The sequence below is a fragment of the Pezoporus wallicus genome, unplaced genomic scaffold, assembly GCF_028554395.1.
Source record: "Pezoporus wallicus isolate ANWC-B61680 ecotype Strahan unplaced genomic scaffold, APGP_CSIRO_Pwel_v1 contig_2492, whole genome shotgun sequence".
Classification (NCBI taxonomy): Eukaryota; Metazoa; Chordata; class Aves; order Psittaciformes; family Psittacidae; genus Pezoporus; species Pezoporus wallicus.
The window spans coordinates 934,428-956,535 of NW_026637796.1; the positions used below are offsets into that span (position 1 = coordinate 934,428).

At 38.6% G+C, this 22,108-nt stretch overlaps 1 protein-coding gene across 1 annotated transcript in view; it reads right to left on the minus strand.

Moving 5' to 3' along the window:
* The window catches only part of GRXCR1 (glutaredoxin and cysteine rich domain containing 1), a 41,598-nt gene extending 23,054 nt beyond the window's left edge, over positions 1 to 18,544 (minus strand). Inside the window, exons 1-2 of the mRNA XM_057407531.1 lie at positions 18,149 to 18,544; positions 15,265 to 15,267 (exon numbers count right to left, since the gene is read on the minus strand). Coding sequence (XP_057263514.1) covers positions 15,265 to 15,267; positions 18,149 to 18,544 — 399 coding nt within the window. The remainder of the gene's footprint in view (positions 1 to 15,264; positions 15,268 to 18,148) is intronic.
* Positions 18,545 to 22,108: the final 3,564 nt, after the last annotated feature.

Here is a 22,108-nt window from a genome sequence, read left to right on the forward strand (position 1 = left end):
GTCAATGGCTCAATGTCTGGCTGGAGACCAGTAACGAGTGGTGTCCCTCAGGGATCGGTGTTAGGACCGGTCTTGTTCAACATGTTTGTCATTGACATGGACAGTGGGATTGAGTGCACCCTCAGCAAGTTTGCCAATGACACCAAGCTGTGTGGTTTGGTTGATATGCTGGAGGGAAGGAATGCCATCCAGAGGGACCTCGACACACTTGTGAGGTGGGCTGATGCCGGCCTCATGAAGTTTAACCATGACAAGTGCAAGGTCCTACACCTGGGTTGGAGCAATCCCAGGCACAGCTACAGGTTGGGCAGAGAAGAGATTCAGAGCAGCCCTGTGGAGAAAGACTTGGGGGTGTTGGTTGATGAGAAAACGAACATGAGCCGGCTTCAGTGTGTGCTTGCAGCCCAGAAAGCCAACCGTATCCTGGGCTGCATCAAAAGGAGCATGACCAGCAGGTCGAAGGAGGTGATCCTGCCCCTCTACTCTGCTCCTGTGAGACCTCACTTGGAGTATTGTGTGCAGTTCTGGTGTCCTCAACATAAAAAGGACATGGAACTGTTGGAACAAGTCCAGAGGAGGGCCACGAGGATGATCAGGGGACTGCAGCACCTCCCATATGAAGATAGGCTGAGAAAGTTGGGGCTGTTCAGCCTGGAGAAGAGAAGGCTGCGTGGAGACCTCATGGCAGCCTTCCAGTATCTGAAAGGGGCCTGTAGGGATGCTGGGGAGGGACTCTTCATTACGGACTGTAGTGACAGGACAAGGGGTAATGGGTTAAAACAAGGGAAGTTTAGATTGGATATAAAGAGGAAATTCTTTCCTGTTAGGGTGGTAAGGCACTGGAATGGGTTGCCCAGGGAAGTTGTGAATGCTCCATCCCTGGCAGTGCTCAAGACCAGGTTCGACGAAGCCTTGGGTGAGATGGCTTAGTGTGAGGTGTCCCTGCCCATGGCAGGGGGGGTGGAACTTGATGATCTTAAGGTCCTTTCCAACCCTAACTATTCTATGATTCTAATTTTGCTGATATTTGATTATCTGCTATGTTTGATAAACGCCTCTTAGTTGAACAATGTGAGAGACAACATAAAAAACTTCCCTTTGTTTGATGTAATTACTCGACTAGGAAATTGAACACTACACTTCTGAAAAATTACAGGATATATAATCTCTCTGATTTGCTGCTTCTGTCCTTGAATGCAGAAAATAAATATTAATTAGAAATGCTTATTAAATTTTTGTATCACCCATTAAAAAATAGGCTGTGCCAGATGAGCAGCTTATTTCAGGAAGATTAAATGGTAAAAACTGCAAAAATTTTGCAAAACTTCAAATTCCCTTGTGGTCAAGACTGAAGTTCTGGTGGAAAATTATGCTACAGATTGTTCTTCTGGCTAAAACAAAGTTAGGGAGGAAATTCTCCATAGATGTGGTTAACATACAGGTATTTTTTAAATTGTAATCAAAAGAATGAACAAAAGGATTATTCTTAATTTTGCTCACCAACAGGTGCTGTTGCGGTGCAGTGTAAAAAACAAGCTACGTCTTCCCATTCACCTGGCTCTGTCAAACCTTCTGACTTCAAGGTCATGTTTCAATTCAAATGTTTCATTTCATGTTCAATTCATGTTTCATTCAAACCTCATGTTTCCCTAGTCTATTTTTCTTTCTCTTTACTTCAGAGAACTGATGGGACTGCAGACTAATATTTCCTACCCCTCCAGCAAAGCTGATTACTCTTCACCTCTCTTCCAGGTCGAAGTAATCTCTCAGGACTTTAACAAGCAGTTTTCCCCAGGCCTCCAGGAGAGATTTGTGCTTCTTCGAACACTGCCAGCATGCAGAAGCCTTTCTTCTGTCTCTTGCTTTCTGCTTTATTCTCTCAGGACAGAGCTCTTCACTGCCACACTTGATGTTTTTGGCAGCTATTGAGGAACTGATTTAAGTGCAGCCCTTATCTTTCCCTAAGATTTACGCAAGGTTAGAGTTAGAAGCTGCCCAAGGGATACAAGAATAACTGGGAGACAGAGATGTCCATGGTGCCAGCACAAAAGTAGCCAGTGCCTCCGCCCTGTGTTTCAGTAGAGCTGAGCATATAATGAATTAGCCGAAACGGGACAGAAGCCCACCAGAGGACCCACAACACTAATCAGATAGAAACCTAGAGGCATTTGCAGTGAACACAGTTTCCAGGTTTCTGGAGATGTCTTAATCGCTGAAAGTGTCACACATCTTATTCTTTCATATGAAGATCGTATGAATATTTTTGCATAAACCATGTGACCACTTGGAGGTGTTTTGGATTAGGTCTAAATTTTGACCTGAACTTTCATTGCATATTAGACTAATTTTGGCTCCAGTAGCATATCTGATGTATGCAAAACTAAGGGGATATAGCTTTTTAATTAACCCAGTGAGGGTTTATGATTGTGTTACATCAACAAGAAAAACAAGGAAAGAAAAAAAGCTAAATTTCTACTTTCACTGTCTGCAGATGTTTACCTTGAGACAGTTTTCTGAAGACTCTGATCACAGAACAGTTTATGCATAACAGTTTATGCAATGTAGCTTTGACATGAGAAAGGAGCAGGCATCTTTAAATGTCCAGAAAGTCAGGAATTCAAACAAAATTTGAACATAAAAATAGTAGATTCACAATTTATCATCCCTACGCATTTTCTGTGCCTGCTATAAGACAACATGAAGTTAGTCAGAGAACAGGCAAATCGGGAGGTCATTGTTACTTCTCCAACATACTTTGCAAACAGAAACTAATTAATGTAAGGAAAGAAAAAAAAGAAAAAAACAAAAAACAAACCGACTGTATGTCACCTAAAGAAATGCTGCTATCAGTAAATTAAAAATGTATGGCTTGAGCTGCATAGCATCTGCCTGCCTAAAGTCATGTCTGTAAATAGTGTAGAAGACCAGAGAACTGAAACAACGGATAGCAGATGGGTCATGAAAAGAATGCTAGTATTAATTATACAATTCCAAACAATGTGCAAGCCCTGGAAAGCTGAAAATAAGTCTCTATTCTTAGAAGAAGATTTATCCTCCATTTTATTTCCTATTGCTTAACAGTAGTGAATTACAACCAAGTGATAACAATTAAATGTAGGAGTATGAACAATAATTATTCTTCAACATTTGATCAGTGTTTATTTTACTTCTATCTCTTTAGAAACGGAGTGAAATAGACTCAGTAAAATGAGAATCAAACTTCAATAAAATGGAGCTTTAAAGTTTAAAAATGTTCATTTTTTTTTGCATTCATTTTTTTCTGGGCCTTCCTGTTTTCTGGTTCTACTCAAAACAAAAGGAGGTCTAGAAATAAAAGAAGAGAGCATGTAGGTCAACTTGAATGAGTTATGACTATCACTGGTCACTTACCCAAAAAGAACTGCTAAATATATCTAGACTTGCTATATTTCTATGAAATACTTGAATAAGTGAGTAGTTATTTTTCTTGTGAAGTTATTTTTCTTACTATCAGTTCAAATTTTAAGTTACCTTAGGGCTTGCTTTTCAGTAATACAAATAGGATTTTTCAAATATGTTTAATTGTCTTGAGAGGAAATGTCCTGTTACTTATACAGACTTTGGTGGTAGTTTTACTGTTTACTTATGTACCGTTTCTCAGGATGTCATCCAGAATTATTAAAAAACAACAAAACCTCACACTACATTTGTCCTAAACAACATCCTTAGCTATGGGAGCCAAATCCTATTTTCTCTTGCTGTAAGCAGCTTTTTATTTTGCTTATTTATCACACTGTTCAGATGTTTAAATCTTTAGTCGCCTCTCTGGGGAGGATCACTGAGGAGCTCATGTCCTCTTTGAGGTAAGGCACTTAACATCCTTGTAAGTAAGGATGGCTTTAGCCAGAAGTAAACTAGAGGAGGACTTGCTGAGGGGGGGCAGTTAAAGAAGGAGGTGTTTGATAGATCATGTGCACGCTGGCCCATCTGTCTGTAAAGACTGCTGCTTCACTCAACAGAATATTTCATACTGCAGAAAAACAGACTTGTGTCGATCAGCAGCAAATGGCTGTCATGAAAATTACTATGCCTGCCCTAGTCCATTTCTCTTTAACTTGGCAGCAGCTTTGGAAAACCCACCCTGTTTAGTGTTCTATGGCAGGCAGATAAAGGTTGTTTCAAAAAAACAAAGACTGTTATCCCTTCCCTCTTTTTCTTTTCTCTTTGATGAAACGCTCATTTATGCTTTCTAAAATACTCCCTATGTATCCTTATACTGCTGGAGACACTGGCAGATGCTAATAATAATAATGAAAAAACACATGAATCTCTGACTCAGTCGTTTTACATTTAAACATAGCCAGGTGCAGTTTACTCATGCAGTGATCCCCTTTATAGTCCTCAAATGTCAATTACAGTTTGGTTAATTAAAAGGCATTAGTGGTCTATGAAAACGAATTCTAGTCTGTTGAGCTTATTACAAATGTGATTCATCATATTTCTGACTGGTGAATAAAACATTTAGCTGGTGAGTTCCTGCTTATGATTTTACATGGCTCTTCCTTCTTTGCCAGGCTATGCTTTGCATGGTTAATGGATCTGTTTTCCTGAGACTTACCTTCTGTATACCAGAATATCATAGGAAAGAGCACAAGAGACCAAGAAAGAATGACTTCTGACTTATTTGCACCTGTACTGCAACTGCTGATTTTCTTAGCGTTAAAGATAATCAGCATATAAAAACTGGTGTTCAGGAAAGCTCATCTCAGTTAGACTTAACTCAGTTGAAAATCTACTGCATTTCCATTGGCAGATATTTCAGCCTTTCATCATGGATTAATTACACCTTAGAGTCAGTCTGGCTTATACAACAGAACTACTTCTGCTCATTTGGAATACAATTCAAGAATGTAATAGCATATATGAAATATATGCTATATATTATATATGAAATTGCAGAATTCTCAACTGCAATTGCAGAGAAAGTTCAAAATTACAATCCATTCTTCACAATTGGTCTTCCTAAGAAATAAAATCAGAGGAAAGAGTTAAATGAAGTCTGGTTTTGATTCAGATACCTGGTTTTTTTTTTTTAAGTTTGGCAGATAAAAAGGTTTCTGTCAAAAGTTATTATTTTACTGCATTCCTGTGAATGGAAGCTAAAGTGAGATGCATTGAGATCCTGAAATTCCCAAGGAGTGTTGAACACAACTGGGAAACCCTGCCCTTCCCAGTATGGTTTGTTTTCATTTCCAGACATCTGGCAAATGTACTTTTTTTCCTCCTGACACTTCATACAATTAAAATTTTACCTAAAAATGTTACTCATCTGGGCTGAGATAAAAACAGGCTATTCTGTAAAAGGTGAAGTTGTCTTTGGTACTGCACAGTTAAGGAAAAGGATGACCATTGTGCAGGTGGACACAGAGCATTCACTCACATAGAGTCACAAAGCACTCTGCAACCTGTCACGAATTTTGCACAGGTCTTTGAATGAGGCAAAGTTAAATCATGCTTAGTGCAACAAAGTGCTGATAAAGTGCTGATTCAGTCTTTACTCCTCAATGAGAGAGAGCCTTATATCACTCAATATATAGGAGTGATGAAATGGAATCTGTTGTTATAGCACTACTTTGTTTTGTATTAGCACTGAGTGAAGAAGGACCTTGTTTCCCTCCTATATTACTTAATCTAATTGGAACTACACTCTCAGCTATCTCATTACTTAATAATACCAAGCACTTTGGTACCTCCATTTTTAAAGCTGGAGTAGTTAATTACTAGTTATACACTCAATCTTCGTTTCTTTAAATTAAAAATTCATCTTCATTGCACACATAAAGTGCTTCATTCATTTTCTCATACAATAGATTCCAAAAGGAAAGATAAAGGGCTTGATATTTTGGTACAGAAATAGAGGATACAACTCCTAGACAGCATACATAAACGAGCTCTGCCCTAGAATAGCCTATACGGCAGCTGCTACCCTTTTGGTGTACAAAAGGGGACAGATGTTTCATCAACCGTTTCTGTGTGAGCAAAATAGAACACATCTCCATGGAGCAGAGTTACAAATATTGTTGCTGAAAAAAAACCTAAGGTGTAAGCTTTTTTTTTTTATTACTTTTTAACCAAACAGGTAAAATAAGACTGTACCATGTTGTATGCTTTATATTGGCTCCTAAACCTGTTAGTCAAAATAACTGCCAAGTTTGTTATTCCATATATATCATATCTGTGATTGGGGTAATTTTTCAGAAAGGTCGGTGTGAACAGCTCTATGCTGTAGTCTGATTCAGAATTTGGCCCAAAGATGTCTATTTTTAAAATGAACCAAAAATTGATATTCGTATAATCATGCTTTTCATATCATAATGTTCATATAATAGGGTTAAAATCTATATCGTGTCATAGAGTTAAATGCATTCTTGTCAAGGAATACGACTACATCTGCAGATACTGAGGTGATTAAATTGGCTGTTTTTCTTTTGGAAAAATATTTCAGTGTCTCCTTTGCATAGGTATCATTTAATCCCCTGCAGCAAGACAAATCAATAATAAGCTTTAGTCTAATATTATATCATGTCTTCAAACAATGCTGAAACTCCAAACTGATTACACTTCTGCCAGTTGTGTAACCTTGCGCCAAAATGAGAATTGAGGCAGCATGAAAGACAGGTCAGAAAATTCACTAGACATCTCCCCTCTTTTGACAACTCTTGCCCTTATCTATTGTGACTTCAAAAGAGAACTGCTGGAGCAGCTGAGGATAAAACAACCTGGCTGAAGCAATTATATGGTTCAAGGCTGCTTCTGATCAGTGGCAGCAGATTTAAAAAAAAAAAAAATAGTATCAGTCACCTGTATCCAGCTGCAAATACTGGCCTGTAGAAGTACCCTTCTACCCCACAATATCTCACATGAGGATCCATGAGAACATCATGTACCAAGCACACAGGTTTGTCTGTTTGCCTGACCACCCAGCAGATACAAAAACACCAGATGCCCCAGCAAAATTTTGCAGACGGATTTAAATGAACAGAATCTATTTACCGAACAAGTCATTTAGAAATGTCTGTCTCTTTTAAATCTTTATGACAGCTTAAGTTTGGGCTTGGAGGGACTATATTAGGTGGCTATATTTTTGAATCATGGTGGGATTTGGAAGAGCAACTGGACTTATCCGCTGCATGTTTGAGAATATGATTGAAAGCATCAGGCACACCTGGAAAGGGAAGTTCTCAAAAGGTAGATTAAGACCTGTGATACATGGCAAAAACTCCAGCAATAATGTTTAAAGTCTCATATTTTGCTGTGTCGATCAATATGTCTCTTATGGCATTCTCCACTTGAGCAGCAACAGAATCCTTCACAGTTGCCTGTGGGGCTAGGAAGCAGAGTCCTTTGCATTTAGTTTTAGTAGACCAAGAGCAGGACATGAGAAGCTGGGCAAGAAAAGATCCCATTTTCTTTAAAACACTGTAACTTCAGTTGCAGATTTAGAAACTGAATGCTTTCTGTCTTACCGAAGTTATATGGAGAAATAGACTTTTCTTAAGTAATAGTGTATGACTGCTGTCAATTCTTAATATTTTTAAAGCTTGTTAGATGACTATCAATCAGTAGTATTCCAAGCGCAGCTAGCAGGAGTCAATCCCAAAGAAAAAATTCTATGCCTTTGCACCAGCATTGACTGATTTGTCAATGCAGAATATACCATGTGCAAGTATTGGCCAGTAAGATTTTCTATATTTCTTTGTAAGAAGTGGAGAAAGAATAAGCCTGTGTGTGGTACTTCTGCAGTACAGAAGACATTCTCCTCTGACATTACTGATGGATGGTGTCTCCAGATATAGTTCCAAAGCAAAATTGTACTATGGTTGTTAAAATGCTTTCCACAATGTGCACTAGCAATGAATGATGGCTTTCCTGTCTTCTTTCTGCCATGTGTGAAATGAGTCTCTACTTCACTGACTCCAGCTGCTCATCTGTGACCATTTCTGTTGCTTTGTATGATGGAGGCTGTAAAGAGTTGCGCTGTGGCAGCCTCTCCACAACATAACTACTCTGTCGACCAAAACCACAGTATTACCTTGTTTGGATGAGGAGATGTATTTTTCCAGCTCCTTTTCAAAATCAACAGAATGGGGATGCTTTATTATTATTCGTCATCAAGTTTTAGAAAAAATCAGTGATATCCGAGTTTCATGCTTTGTACTGCCTAGTACTGAATGTTGCAGCAATGATGGATTAAAGCTGTACCCTTTTCTCTCTAGCTGCAAATTCCATTCTGAAGCACATTTTACTGAACTTAAGCTATAAATTTACGATGCTTCCAAACACAGGTTATAGCTCCAGAAAAATTTAAAAAAAAAAAAAGTAGTATTTCTTGACTATTTATTTCAAGCTGTTAATCGTGTACCTTGTGTTTGGTGTAGCGAGTAATAAACTGTCAATACTGGGAGACAAATGTCAGAGCAGGCTGCTGACAGACCAGAGAAGTCTCGCAAGTGTTATCTGCAAATAAAGCATGGCATCATTTCTTCTCTCTTAGGGAAGGAAATAGTCTTCAATGACACCTATATGCCAATTAAATTGGCAGCAGGTGACTCCTGAAATGTGGTTTTGGTCAACTGCTAAAATACACTTTTCCTGGGTCATTGTAACACAGTAACTAGGGCATATGTACATATATATTTGTGCAGTTTGTGTCAGATTTCTAGTAAAATTAATTGAAAATCCTAGTTCAGAACTCAAAAAGTTCTGAAATCTGTAAACTAGATGGGATGTAATATAATTAACTTATTAGAAGAACTTTGCTAATGCCTTGTAATGGCATGAAACCAATGCATTAGCTCATGCCTGGAGAATCACACCACTAAGGTAAAACTTCCTCACTTTGTTGAATTTTTTTTTTTTTTTGGTAATGGAGCTGTGTTTCATCTTCCTTATTACCCTATTTCTGTAATTGCACAACTGCAGAGCTGTGCGATCTTGTGACACATTGGTCCAGTGTAGCCAAATGTTTGCTTCCGTATTTGTAAATTTAATTAAAACACACCTCACCTAAGACACTCAAGATGCAATGAGGACCCTTAAATATTTGCTTGCAGAGTCATAAAATAAGGGCCAAAAATTATGCTAGCAATTAAGCATATAGAACAGCTCATATTTGTAGGAAATTTATTTCAGCTTTACATGTTCCACAAAATTTGTATGTGCTGTGCCAATTGTATGAAGATATTCAGGAGCAGATGAGCTAGCAAGTTGGGAATAGCCCCAAATTTTCTTGACATTCCTAGTTTTAAGAATACTTCAAAAAATATTTTCTCTTAATTGTCCTGCTGAGCTACTGAGTTGAGCTTCACAGCTTGAAAAAGTGAAGGGTTATTGCTACTAATAATGATTAAGAGTAATCAGTTCGTTTTTTTTCATCTCTGTTATAAGGGGGAATTCAGAAAAAAAAATGCTGTTAGAATAAATAGAAGAAATTCTGTACTGGCATCCTAAGATTTTTTTCATAGGCTGTTTATATAGCATTACTCTTTTTCAAGTCCATTTGAAGTAAGATGAAGGATTTTACACGTTAATTCAAAGATTGAGCACCTTATTGAGCAGTTCCACAAAGGCACATTATACAAGAGTCCCAGAGCACTACGTAGGCATGGACTTAGTGTTCACCTGGTATTCCAGGTTTTCTATCAAACAGATAATTAAAAGTAAGAGGATGACAAGCATATATGGTATTTCCTTTTAATATTCTCTCATTTTTTTTACTATTTTCAGCTCAGAGAATTTCCTGAGGCCAGTATGTTTCAGGAATCTCAGTACAACTAGGAGGTGTCTTTTTCCATTTGGCATTCACATACATTGCCTGAGAGCAAGTACACTGGTTCTTTCTTTCAAAAAGAAAGCAAAATTATTTTTAGATTTAAAGAGAGAGGATGAAACAAGGTGGGAAAACATGTATATTCACAGTCTCTCATGTCTGGGCTACTTGGATACAATCTCCTCTCTACCTCTTGTCCCTAGCAAGCAAGTCACAGCTTTTCTAGCTTTTTCATAGAATATCTCCATGCTAACGCAATGCCATCACTATAATGCTTAATGGCAGAAAAGAAAGAAATGGAAGTCAAGCATGATGCTGTATATTAGTAGTATTTGTTATGGCAAGTTGGGAATCAGCAAGCCTATGTCCCACTCCTGCTCCAGTAACTTATTCATGCTGTCTTGTGACTGTCTAATTAAAAGTATAACTCCTACCACTGCCTCCTGCAGACACAATCTGTACAAAGCAGCGTCTGCTTATGTAGAGTTTGTGTAGGATCTGATCCACTAGGAATGCATCAAGTGCTCTGCAGGTGAAACAGGCAAAGAAACGCCTGTTTTTGTGGTTCCATGGGACATGAGTGAGAGGTAACTGTCATGTCCTGTCAATACCTGAGATACTGAGACACAAGGCCAAGGCAGATCATTAGTCAAATTTTCATCATTGAAAGGCTTTTGCTGCATTTGAGACAAGATGGCACCAAAGAGAGGTTTGGAGTATTACGGTTTTGGATCTTGATGTCTAAGACAGAAGTCTATGGGTTTTTTGAATCTGAAGACCTGAAGTCTTAGTTCACTCTAGTACTACATATTCTGTATAGTGATATTTTCTGCAGTATCACCATACCTTCTTTGGTACTGTGCCTTTTGTCATGCAAAGGGTAAGGCCAGGGAATGAGGCTTATTAATAAGTGACTCTGTTTGGGAAAGTAGACACATGGCATAGACTTTACAAGAGGGAACAATTTAATTTTGTTCTCTTTCACAGCCCAGGGCCAGCAGCTCTGTATTTTCTTACAGGCTGCACAGCCTGCTTAGACCACGGGTACTGAGACCCTGGCTGGGGCAAGCCTGAGACAATACTACTCAGTACCAGTCAGTCGTTATTAGCTGTTTTCTAGCAACAGAAGAGAGAATGTGCTAATGAAGTGCAAAATTATCTTTTCCTTACTGCTGCTTTCATCCCTGGAAATGTTCAAAACACATGTGGATGAGGCCCTCAGTGATAATTGTTTAGTCTTGGTAGTCCTGAGGTAATGGTTGGACTTGATGATCTTAAAGGTCTTTTCCAACCTAGCTGATTCTGTGATTCTGTGAGACTTCAGTGTGTTGCACAGACCCTTACTAGGAAGTGTGTCAGTTCAGTCTCTATCTCAGGGAAGGCTGGTGTGCACAGATTCAGAATTGTATGGCTCATGCCACTAATGCTTGAGGTCTACTGCAAAATTTGTGAAAATTCTCAGTTGTCTTGCACTTTATGTAGTCATTGCCTATGCTAAACATAAAAATATGTTTATGGAGGGAGTGGAAAAATATTAATTCAGTGGCATAACAATTTTCACTCACTTGCAAATGTAGGTGTAATTCAAGAAACAAACGAAGTACCTGCTTTTTATATCTTCTGAAGCAGAAATATGTGTGAACACAGAACAGAAATATTTCTTGTGTTAGGGCTTCCCTCTGCTTTGTCTCATACAGTGCACCTGAGTGTCTCAAGAACGCGTCCTCATTTATATATCCTCATTTAAGGATCAAGATGCATCACAGCAAAGATAACTTGGAGGCTATGTGGTGCTCTCAAAATGTGTCCAGTGCATGCCCATCACACCACCAGCACAGAAGTTTAACAATTTTTTTTTTCTTCAGTTATTGATTCAGTCTTGAAGAAGTAGCAAATTTAACCATGGTTTTGTTACTAAGCTTCCTAGTGTTGAGTGTGCTGAAAAGTCAAGATATCCTTTATCTATTACTTACATTTTTAACTCAAAGTTTGTGTATCACTTTCAGAGGTTTAAAGTCTATTTAATGATCATTTCAAGTCCATGTCAAATATGTATTTCAAGTCCAATAGCAGCAAACCCCAAAATATCATGAACAGTCTAATAATACACTTCTCTGAGCTCAGTGCTTTACAGCTGATTTATAGGATTCTATGAGAACAATAAATGCCAATACAATATCCTAACTACCCACTAACCCCAGGCTCCTTTTAAAATCTCACAGACCCTTTTTAAGGAACAGTGTGGCTGTTTACCCACCAGCTCCAGAAACTGCCTGGTTTAACTGTGATTTAATCAGCTGGATTAGCTGAAACACTGTCCCATGCACTGTGATCACAGATCAAAGCACTTAGGAAAGCACAAAGGAAATGGTGAAAGTACATGATGCCTGGTCCAGTGGTGATCCACTTGTCTTAACAGTTTTTCTGTAACAACAGAAACCTACTTTTCATAATCACTTGATGCCCTGCATCATTACAATTTTTCCTGTTCTTCAGTGGATTTCAGTGTGACACTGTTCAATAATTAGTTTTCTAGACTTGCTAGCACTAGAAGCATAGACTGGAACATTATATCTCAGAGGAAGTACCTACATACCTATAGCTAACTGAGATTCATCTCCACCCATGTAAGCGGTGTTACCACAGCAAATGCTAAGGCTTTAGGTTATTGTCAGGTTTCCCTAACATTGCTATTAGTAGGTACAAGCATGTATTTTCATTTTACAAGCTATGCTTACTTGGGAGTCACAGATCAGTGTGTATGGATAAAAATACGAAGGGAAAATTCAGGAGACCTTTTACAATCTTAGTCCAGTCCTATCAGAAGTCTGTGAGTTCACAGTCCATTGATGCTGGAGTGACAGCTCTGATCATCTACCGAAGAAGTGAGAAGGACAACCTCATGATTTCTCCAGTGGAAGTGCAGACCTTTCTCTCTCTCTCTCCTTTCCCCAGAGATTGGGGGATTGTAGTGATAGATGCTCCAGGGACTGGAGTGGTATCCAATGCACCACTCACCCTAGAACCTTTGCTTGTACTATTGAACCAGAAACTTTCATTAATGGCACTTTTCTGTATCTGCCTTCTTTGGGAGACAGTTGTTTTTGCTGCTGACTTTAATTTTATTTTCTCTATGGTATCACCTAGCCCTGCTGATCTGTAAACTCTGCATGTCCTGCTGTGTACTCATTTTTCCAGGTCACCTAGAAGTAAAGAAATGCGAAGGTGAACCTAAATATCCCAGAAGCTCTCCTCTTAACAAGCTTCCATCGAATTCTTAACTCTTTCTTACCTCTCTATCTAAGCATTAATAAGCTAATTCTTTATCAGGCTGAACACTGACTTGCACTTGGCAACCTTAGATGTTAGCTCTACCTGAGACACTGAGCTGGAAAATATGGTAAAGGCAAGGTACATTATGTCTGACTTTTGACCCATATGCCCTCTGATGCAATGCTCACAAAGGCATTAATCACATTTGTTAACCAGGCCTGCCCTTTCATAATAGATGTCAGCAGGTGCTGCCTGAGAGTGAGATCTGTAGCTAATTTAGCAGAAGGTGACCTTTCAGAGGAGGCTGGAAGGCCAGTGGAGTGTGTAAGTACAGAAATGGAGGAACAGACACATGCTGAAACAGTGCAAATGAGGAGACACCTGTGTAAAACCTTTGGCTGAGCTCCATTACATTGAAGGAAACGCGGTCTGGCATGAAATGATTGCTGCACTACTTAGCGCAGGAAACCCAAGGATTATTGCTTTGTGTCACCTGGAAGACATCATAGGGTTGGCCTAGTCATAAAAATTGGAAATGAAGAGAATTATATTTATTTCAAGGAAACAAGAACCATTTCTCTACTACTTTCTATGGGAAAATTTAAGAAATACTCATACCCATCTGCACTTTAACAGTATTCCAAGCATTAGAAAATAAAATTTTAGTAATGTTCTGAAATAAGACCACAATTGCTTTTGGATATGCAGAGAAGGGACTTATGCTTCTTATGCAATTAGCAGGTCACATCCCAGGTCAGATCCAGAGCTGCTGATGCCATCAGTTTTAGTGTTTCAGCAGGAGATAATCTCACTTATACCAAGGAGGTGCATGAATAGGGAAACTGGGAGCTCCAGATCCTTTCCGTTATTCAGGTTTTTCAGTAGTGCACATTTTTCACAAATAAAATATTCTCAACTGTTTGATTGCTGTATTGCCAGCCCTGTAGGAGGCCACCCCTCCAGTCCCAGGATAGGTGCACATGACAGGTGGACATATGTGACCATCCCTGCCCTCCACTGATGACCACTGACTGGCCTTCTGCCTTCTCCACCAAGCAGGATCCACCCCAGGATGTGGTTGCCATGTCAACGTTCTCCTTATGGCATCCACCCCTGGGAGGGAAAGGCTGCAGAGATTGCCATAGAAACCACAATCCCTGTAAGCATCAATAAGGCTGGTCTTTCCCTCACCTTTCTGCTCACAGAATGTCCTGCCATGAAGCTCAGAAAATCCCTGGACATGTCCTGTTCTATCCAACCCTGTCCCCATGGCCATGCTGGTCCTAGCCACATACACAGCTGCTCCCAATGGGCTCACAGCAGCTTCAGCAGTGGTGCAGGGCAGGCCTTTGGCTATCACAGAACTGGAGCAGCTCACATCCAGGGACACAGACAGTCATTGCAAGCTTCTCTTCTCAGAGAACAGTGAAAATGGGAAATCGCTGGTTCTGCTGCTCATAGAAGTGCTCAGTGTATAAAAGCATAATACAGAAGTAGTGCTCAGTGTACAGAGGATGTAGTAGGGGATGCATGCCTGCTTGGCAGGAGATATACGTTCTCAGGCCAGGCTTGTATCATATAACAACAACAACTAAAACCACCTTTTCATCTAGAAATACTTCCTGTATTACATCACTCTCTTAAAATTCCCCAAAACTACAGAAGGTGTGACTTTTTCAGATGAGTCTGGTGTGGAAAGAAACTGCCTGAACCAATTCTGTAGAAAGGCTGTAGTTAGAAAACATGGAAAAAATATTGTATGGAACATAAAAATACATGAGTGCTTTTAGCACAGATATTTTAACAGAAAACACCAAAGATCTTGACAGCATGACCTAACAAAGCCCATTTAATGAATCCCTGACTATCTGAGCAGAATTATTTGTATTAAAGGACCTCTCCTCCATCACAGGAAGCATCTGTAGATTTACAGTAATAGCACAGTAGAGGAGCTTGCAGATAAAAGCTGAAGAATCAGAATGCTGACACTGCAGAAAATCACCAAAAATTTAGTTTTTTGCTCACAGGATACAAACATACTCAGTATTTGGCTTCTTGTATGCACATTTTAGTTAATAAGTGATCCATTAAATAAGAATAAGAAGTGTCTGCATTCAAGAATTTATCAGTGCTCTGGATTTAGGAGCGTCAAGAGTTCATGTGCATGCTCAGATTATAAATACCTGCTTTGACACTGACTCTTAGAAATGTGTAATGAGCTCATCTACTGCTGAATCATCAAAGGGGCATAAATGGGCTCTCCTCAGGGGTGAGGGACTTTGTACATGTTAACTATAGTTATATACCGGCTGTTTCTTACCTAAGAGAAATGAAACCTGTAACTGCAGATGACCTCCCATAATCAAGGAGAGAACTTACAAAAATGCCCAGATCAAGAGATTTTGAGTTGTATCTTTTAATAAAGACATATTTCTATTTTGTCATATATTTGAATAAAGAACTCTAGTGCTCTCTAAGTGGCATTACTGTGCAATTACTTATCTGGAATATACTTACAGAAAACTAGAAATCATCCTCTAATCTCACCCTGAAGGTCATTACTTCACTTGTAATTGGATGGATTTTTATCATATTTCACATTGGGATCAGACAGTTCCAAATCAGTCCCAAAGCCAACCCTTGTGCTTTTCTCTCCTCTGTGTTCACTATGTGGCACAGAAAACTGGCTCACAGTATGACATAAAAGATACGCAAATTGTCATTCTGCTTCACTATACTCTTATCTCTGGGGAAATGGGAACTTGTTTGTGTAGAAACTTCAAATCATTATGTTCTCTGTATTACTATGTCTTTGATCCAGTAGATGCTTTAGGTAAGAATATACAGCTACTTCTGGAAATCAGCCATCCAGACTTGCCTAAGCAGAAGCTGCTCAGTTTCCCATTTTTTTCCCACATCTGCTTTCAAAACCTGCCTAGGACAAGAGGTAATGGCTTCAAGCTGTGCCAGGGAAGGTTTAGATTGGATATTAGGAAAAATTTCTTTATAGAGAGGGTGGTCAGGTATTGGAACAGGCTGCCCAGGGAAGTGGTGCAATCACCGTCCCTGGAAGTGTTCAAAAACTGTGTAGATGAGGCCCTCAGTGACATGGTTTAGTGGTGGTCTTGGCAGTTCTGGGATAATGGTTTGGCTTGATGATCTTAAAGGTCTTTACAACCTACTTGATTCTGTGATTCTATGATTCTATTCTTTTGGCCTGTAGCAGAGAATTCTTAAATTTAATTACATACTCAATGAAAAACTGTTTTGTTTGTTTTCACCTGACAATTTAATTCTTCCACTTTCTTCTGCTGTAAAATATTGTCAATACAAAATCCTCATCATCTTGTAAACCATTCAGTGTTTTACAGGTTTTAATTATGGTCTGTGGTAAACTTAGCTACATAGAAATTCATGAAGTTATCAAATGGCCATGCCTCCTCTCAAGCATTACTTTCTTCCATCAAAACACCTCATGGCAATAGTGCTGGTTCTAGCTGTAGCTCTTCTAGGAATGAAAGAAAGAACACTGCAATCAAAGTACATTGATTTCATGAACCTCGTCTGAAGAACTTCCAACCCAAAAACAGAGGTAGAAACAGTATGGTGACCGGGACACTAATAAGGTACATATGTCTTCAGATGGGCCCATTTTTTTAGCTGATTCAGATTTCTTATCTAGGTGTCATTGATGCAACAGAAAAAAGCTTTTAGGAGGGAATGAGGCTACTGAGATGGAATGATGTACTCCATGTAGTGAAACAACACAGAAAAGTGTTAGGAATCGAGTTTGGAGAACCCAGACATGCTCCAGTTAACACTTCCTAACTCATACCTATTTAGAGAAAGTGAGTTTGTTACACATTTTATCAGAGTAGAGAACTCAAGGACAAACTCTTCAATGAGTGGCTTGAAAGAGAGCAAGCTGCTTGAGTGCTATGTGATGTAAAGAACAGAAATGAGCAGCTAATTCATCTTTGAAACATCCAACTTTCACAAGAACATTGGTATTGACAGAAAGACTGTTATAAGTTATGTACAACACAGAGAATAAATTTATACTCAGAAGCAAGAAACTGTTATTCTATAGCCATTCCTAAATGAATTATGAAATTACTTAGCCTCAAAGTACAAAATAACTGAAGATTTCATTTCAATTGACAAAAAGTCATTACTAATATCAAATTTCTCATGCTTTAAAACTGCATAAATGTTTTTTAAAACAATGCCTTGAAATCAATTATAGGTTAATTTAACTGACCTTCATAATTTTGTATTATAAAAACCTTTAGAAAGTGTTTGGTTTCGTATTTGTTGCTCTTTCAGTGGTATATTAATGATATAAAGGCTTGAATGGTGTATATAGATAAATTAGATACATGAGCTAAATTTTTTAGAACTTTCATCTTGACTTTTCTGAGGCCTCAGTTTCTCTGTGTAAAGCATCAATATGGCATATACTCTTTCAAATACAGATATTCTGCTCCTTCTACAAAATAAATGGAAAACAGATGTTAGTAAGAGACCACTGACTACAGTTTAATTCCTCTGAAGTTTTCATATGGGGAAACCATCATTGCTGCCATCCTGCACCTAATTTGATCTACTTTGCAGTTTAAACACAATGGAATTTGCAAGTATACATATTTACATGTGGGTGACAGCAGATAACATTGCAAACTCATTAGGACTAATATAATAGGAGTGGAAACAGGATCTGTCTGTGTACAGTGGATCTATAGAGATCTCCAATAAAGCCCCAGTTAATTCTTATGTTATGTTTCTTTCCTGGTCCATAGATGGGAAGCACAGCTTACACATTTCAACTCAGCAAACCTTAGCTCAATTTTGAAAGAAAAGATTCAGTCAGTTTGGAGTGTGGAGCTGTCGTGTACCAGATAGAGCAATGAGCCCCTTCTGTGCAACAGCAGCAATTGGATAGCAATGGGAATGAGGTATAATATTGAGAAATCAAAAATGAGAGAGGTTCGGACAAAGGGAAGAATAACACGGGGAGTTAAAAGGGACAGACACAGGGCTTAAAGCCAGCAGAACCGCATCACCTACCTGAAATACTTTTGACAAATTGTCAAAGAGGGCTTGACCAGCACTGACTTTATGCTTGACTCCCCTGACTGTGCCATTTTTGCTGAGGATGTTGACTCGCTTTGTACCAAAACCTCTCTCTTTAGTGGCTCTGACTAAAATGAGCAAGTCGTCCTGCTCATTCTCATTTTCGTCACACTCAGACCCTACGTGTCCATTCTGCTGCCCATCCACTTCACTCAGCCGGCTGGTTTGGTCGGTCTCCGAGCTACTAGCATACTCAGAGTCCAGTGAGTCAGCAGCCTCCCCGTCGGCATATACCTCTTTCAGCACTCTCCCACTGTGCGAGGATGCAACACGGAATCGAACCTTCCTCGAGAGCCTCTCGTTGTCTCCCTTCACCTCACTTTTAAACATCGCCTCTTCCATTGATATGAGCAGTTTGCATTGTTCCAGTGTGGTGCCCATTGCATTTGCCAGTTTGTCACACTTAACAACAATATCAGCGCTGTTTTCTGTTGACAGGGGTTCTCATATTATACTAAAGAGGGTTCCCAAGAAGCTACGCTGCCGTTCTGCAGTTAATAATGAATGCATTTGTGCTATGGTTACCTTTAAACTAAAACCTGTAAAATGATCCCATTAATTAAATATTAAAAAGCCATTGTGTACTTTTTGCCACTAAGAAAGCAAGCAAGAGAGGGAGAAATTATATTTATTGATTAAAATAAAAAATCAAAACCACACGTGATAAACTAAATAACAGAAACTACACAGGTTTATATAACACAGTTTTTGTTTGCTGAGAAAGACAAAGAGGAAGAGCTTTTCACAAGATCTGCAGGTTAAACCTGTTTTGTACATGGTTTAGTGGTAGACTTGACAGTGCTAGTGTAAAGGTTGGACTTGATGATCTTAAAGGTCTTTTCCAACCAGTTGATTCTATCATTACACCTGAGGGGAAAATTGCAAACTTGAAGAGGAGTCAGAGATGAGCACATTTCTTTCATGAAAACACTTCATTCCTCTACCAATCAGACCTCATTCATCAAAGTTTACCTTTTATATATGCTTACAGAGATTTGGTGGGGAGTTCTGATTCGGTCTTTGCAATGCTGGCCTTTTCACAGACTGGCAGAATAGTGGAGAAGCAATTAGTCACAATTCACTGCACAGAGTAACACAGCATTATTAAATAAAACTGAGCCACAGCTAGTACCACACGTTAACCACAGCCTCTGTCTAATTTGTCAATTATTCAAGGGACTGGGCCAAGGAATCTCAACAAGGAAGAGGAGAAAGCTAATTAATTGGGGCAACAGGCATAAACCAAAGAAAAGGTGGAATCAACCACAGGGGAAGCAAATTACCCTATCCCAGCAAATCACAAGTAGAGGTTGGCGTGGTGTTAAGCACCCAGCACTAGATGTAAATATAACAAAGCCATGCTTGAAGCTTCTAGCCTATGTCAACTCTCTATCATGTAGTAGCACCTTAGACCCCCAAGCTGGTCCTGAGTTTGCATGATGATCCCTACTTACAGTGCTATTCCTGCATTTTCTTCATTTAAAGCAAAATGCAAAGCATTCATTACAGCAGCATCAAGAACTCCACCTCCTTCTCACTTTCCTGGCAAGCATTCCCTACACACTCCCTACAGCTTCATTTTTTTTTCTAGACTCATGAATACTGAATTGCTTCCTGAAACCTGTGACTCCCTGACAGGTATAGGTATGAAATGAGTCCCTAGATACTCAGCCAAACCAGCCTGCAGTCACGAGCAGCTGCAGAGCTTCAAGCATCTGAAGAGGCTTTCTGGCCAAGACTTTGGAAATGCAGGCTCAAATCTTTCTTCAATTAAGGTGGTGGTTATTGGAAATTTCTTTTGAACAAGAGGCATGAAAATACTGCTCTTCAGCTTAAGCAAAATCACAGTTCTTGTGACTAAACTCTAAAATTACTTATTTTCCATCTACAAAATGGAAAAACAAATTACTAGCGGCATCTCATAGCTCTTGTGGTCGTCACATTTCTTTCTAAAATGAGATAATTCACTGTGTTATCAATTATTGATTTACACAGGAAAAAAAGGTAAAAATAAAGTTATGAGAGTTAAAATGTATTGATACTCATCTTTCAGAGAAGAAAAATAGCTTGAATCAATGTCTGTACTAATAATGAATACAGTTATAAGACACCTTGTGAAATTCATTTGGGAGGGGTGGTTTGAATCACTGATTGTGATATAGCTACTTGCCCACAGGTGCTTTAACAAGTACAGATTATTATTACTAAAAACTGAGAACTAAGAACATTCTTAGTAGCAAAATTAATATTTTGAAATATCTTTTATGGAGTTATCCAAGCAGGGTTGCAAGATACCTAAAGAAACCACTTTGCTTGGTGCCAAACCCAAAGTTAACTATATCATAGTGTTTCCATGATTATCTGAGAGATCTCCTCTTAGAAATCTGCAGTAATTTTTTTTATATTAATTTTAATTAAATAATAAAACTCAAGTCCTTTGCAATGAATTGCCACAGATACAGAATTCTGAGCTTTGATAACAGAAATATGTTGTACAATACTTTAATAATATTTTTATCCCCTCTAATTGATGCTATATACTCTTTAACATAGAAACCACTTTATTCTTGTTGCAACCACTGGGAAAGTCTGTAGTACAAAGGACATGATGCTGAGTGATTTAAAGAGTTAACGTAGCATTGAATAAATGAAGAATTAATCAGCATCACATTTTAAAAACACTCCAAATACTGTTAGTATCTTATTCTCTGTTAGTAGGAAATTAGTTCATCATTAATTTCATGGCAATTCCATTATATTTATGTTTGGTTATGACAAATGGGAAACTGAATGCACAGTTTTCTCTGCAGCAAAATAAGTTAACTGACTGTGGAGTGTACCCCTGATAGAGGCATGTACACACACTTTCATTGGGATTTCATCTTGATGTTCCAGCTGTGGACCTTATCTGAAGAAACATGTGACTTTGGGGGTAAGTGCACAGAGCCAGCACAAAATAGATTACAGACTCGTGTGTACTCATGATTGTATTCATGATATGACATTTGAGAGTTCAAGACCTTAAATGAATATATTTGTACCATCTGCTGCGTGCATGTTCTCAACAAAGACAGAAAGGATGAACTGACTAAGCATCTCTGTCCCTCTTATAGAATAAAATCTGTAGCTAATGCTGACACTAACTCCACTTACCCCTTTTGACACTGCACCCTGCCAGTCGTTATATTTGTATGTATCTTTTTCTAGCTTCTTTAAACAATTTTTTTTTCATTCAAAGCATTATTTCATTTGATGAAAAGTAGGTTAGATATAAGGAAGAAATTCTTTATTGTGAGGGTGGTGAAGCAATGAAACAGGTTGAGCCAAGAAGCTGTGGCTGCCCATCCCTGGCATTGTTCAAGGCCAGGCTGAATAGGGCTTTGAGCAACCTGGTCTAGCAGAAAGGTGTCCCATGATTCTAGTCTCATTTATAACCCTGACATTATTTCTTTAATATATAGGTGAGATCTAGCTGTCAGAGTTCATCATATATATCACACATATATACTTCAATTTCATCAGCTTATACAGGTAAAGATTCTGTCCTAGACTCTCCGTTATTACCAGCTTCACCTCAGGAAAGGACCACAGATTGATAACATTAAACTGTAGCAAAATTCTTGAGAGAGTCTTTAGCCATGTGTTTTAAGCAGCAAAGATCGTTTGCATTTTTCTGAAGAAATGTAAATATGTTATTTGAAACTACTGTAAAAATGGATCTCATGACATTCTCATTGATTAGACAATAAAAGTTATAAAGAACTGTTAGAACTGGTAGCATTAAAATAGCAGTAAAATGAAAGGTGAATCGTGAATATGAGACAGAAACATGTCCAAAGAAGAAAGAAATGAAATAGGTTGAAATAAACAAGTGCCTTCTTCATTTATGATGAT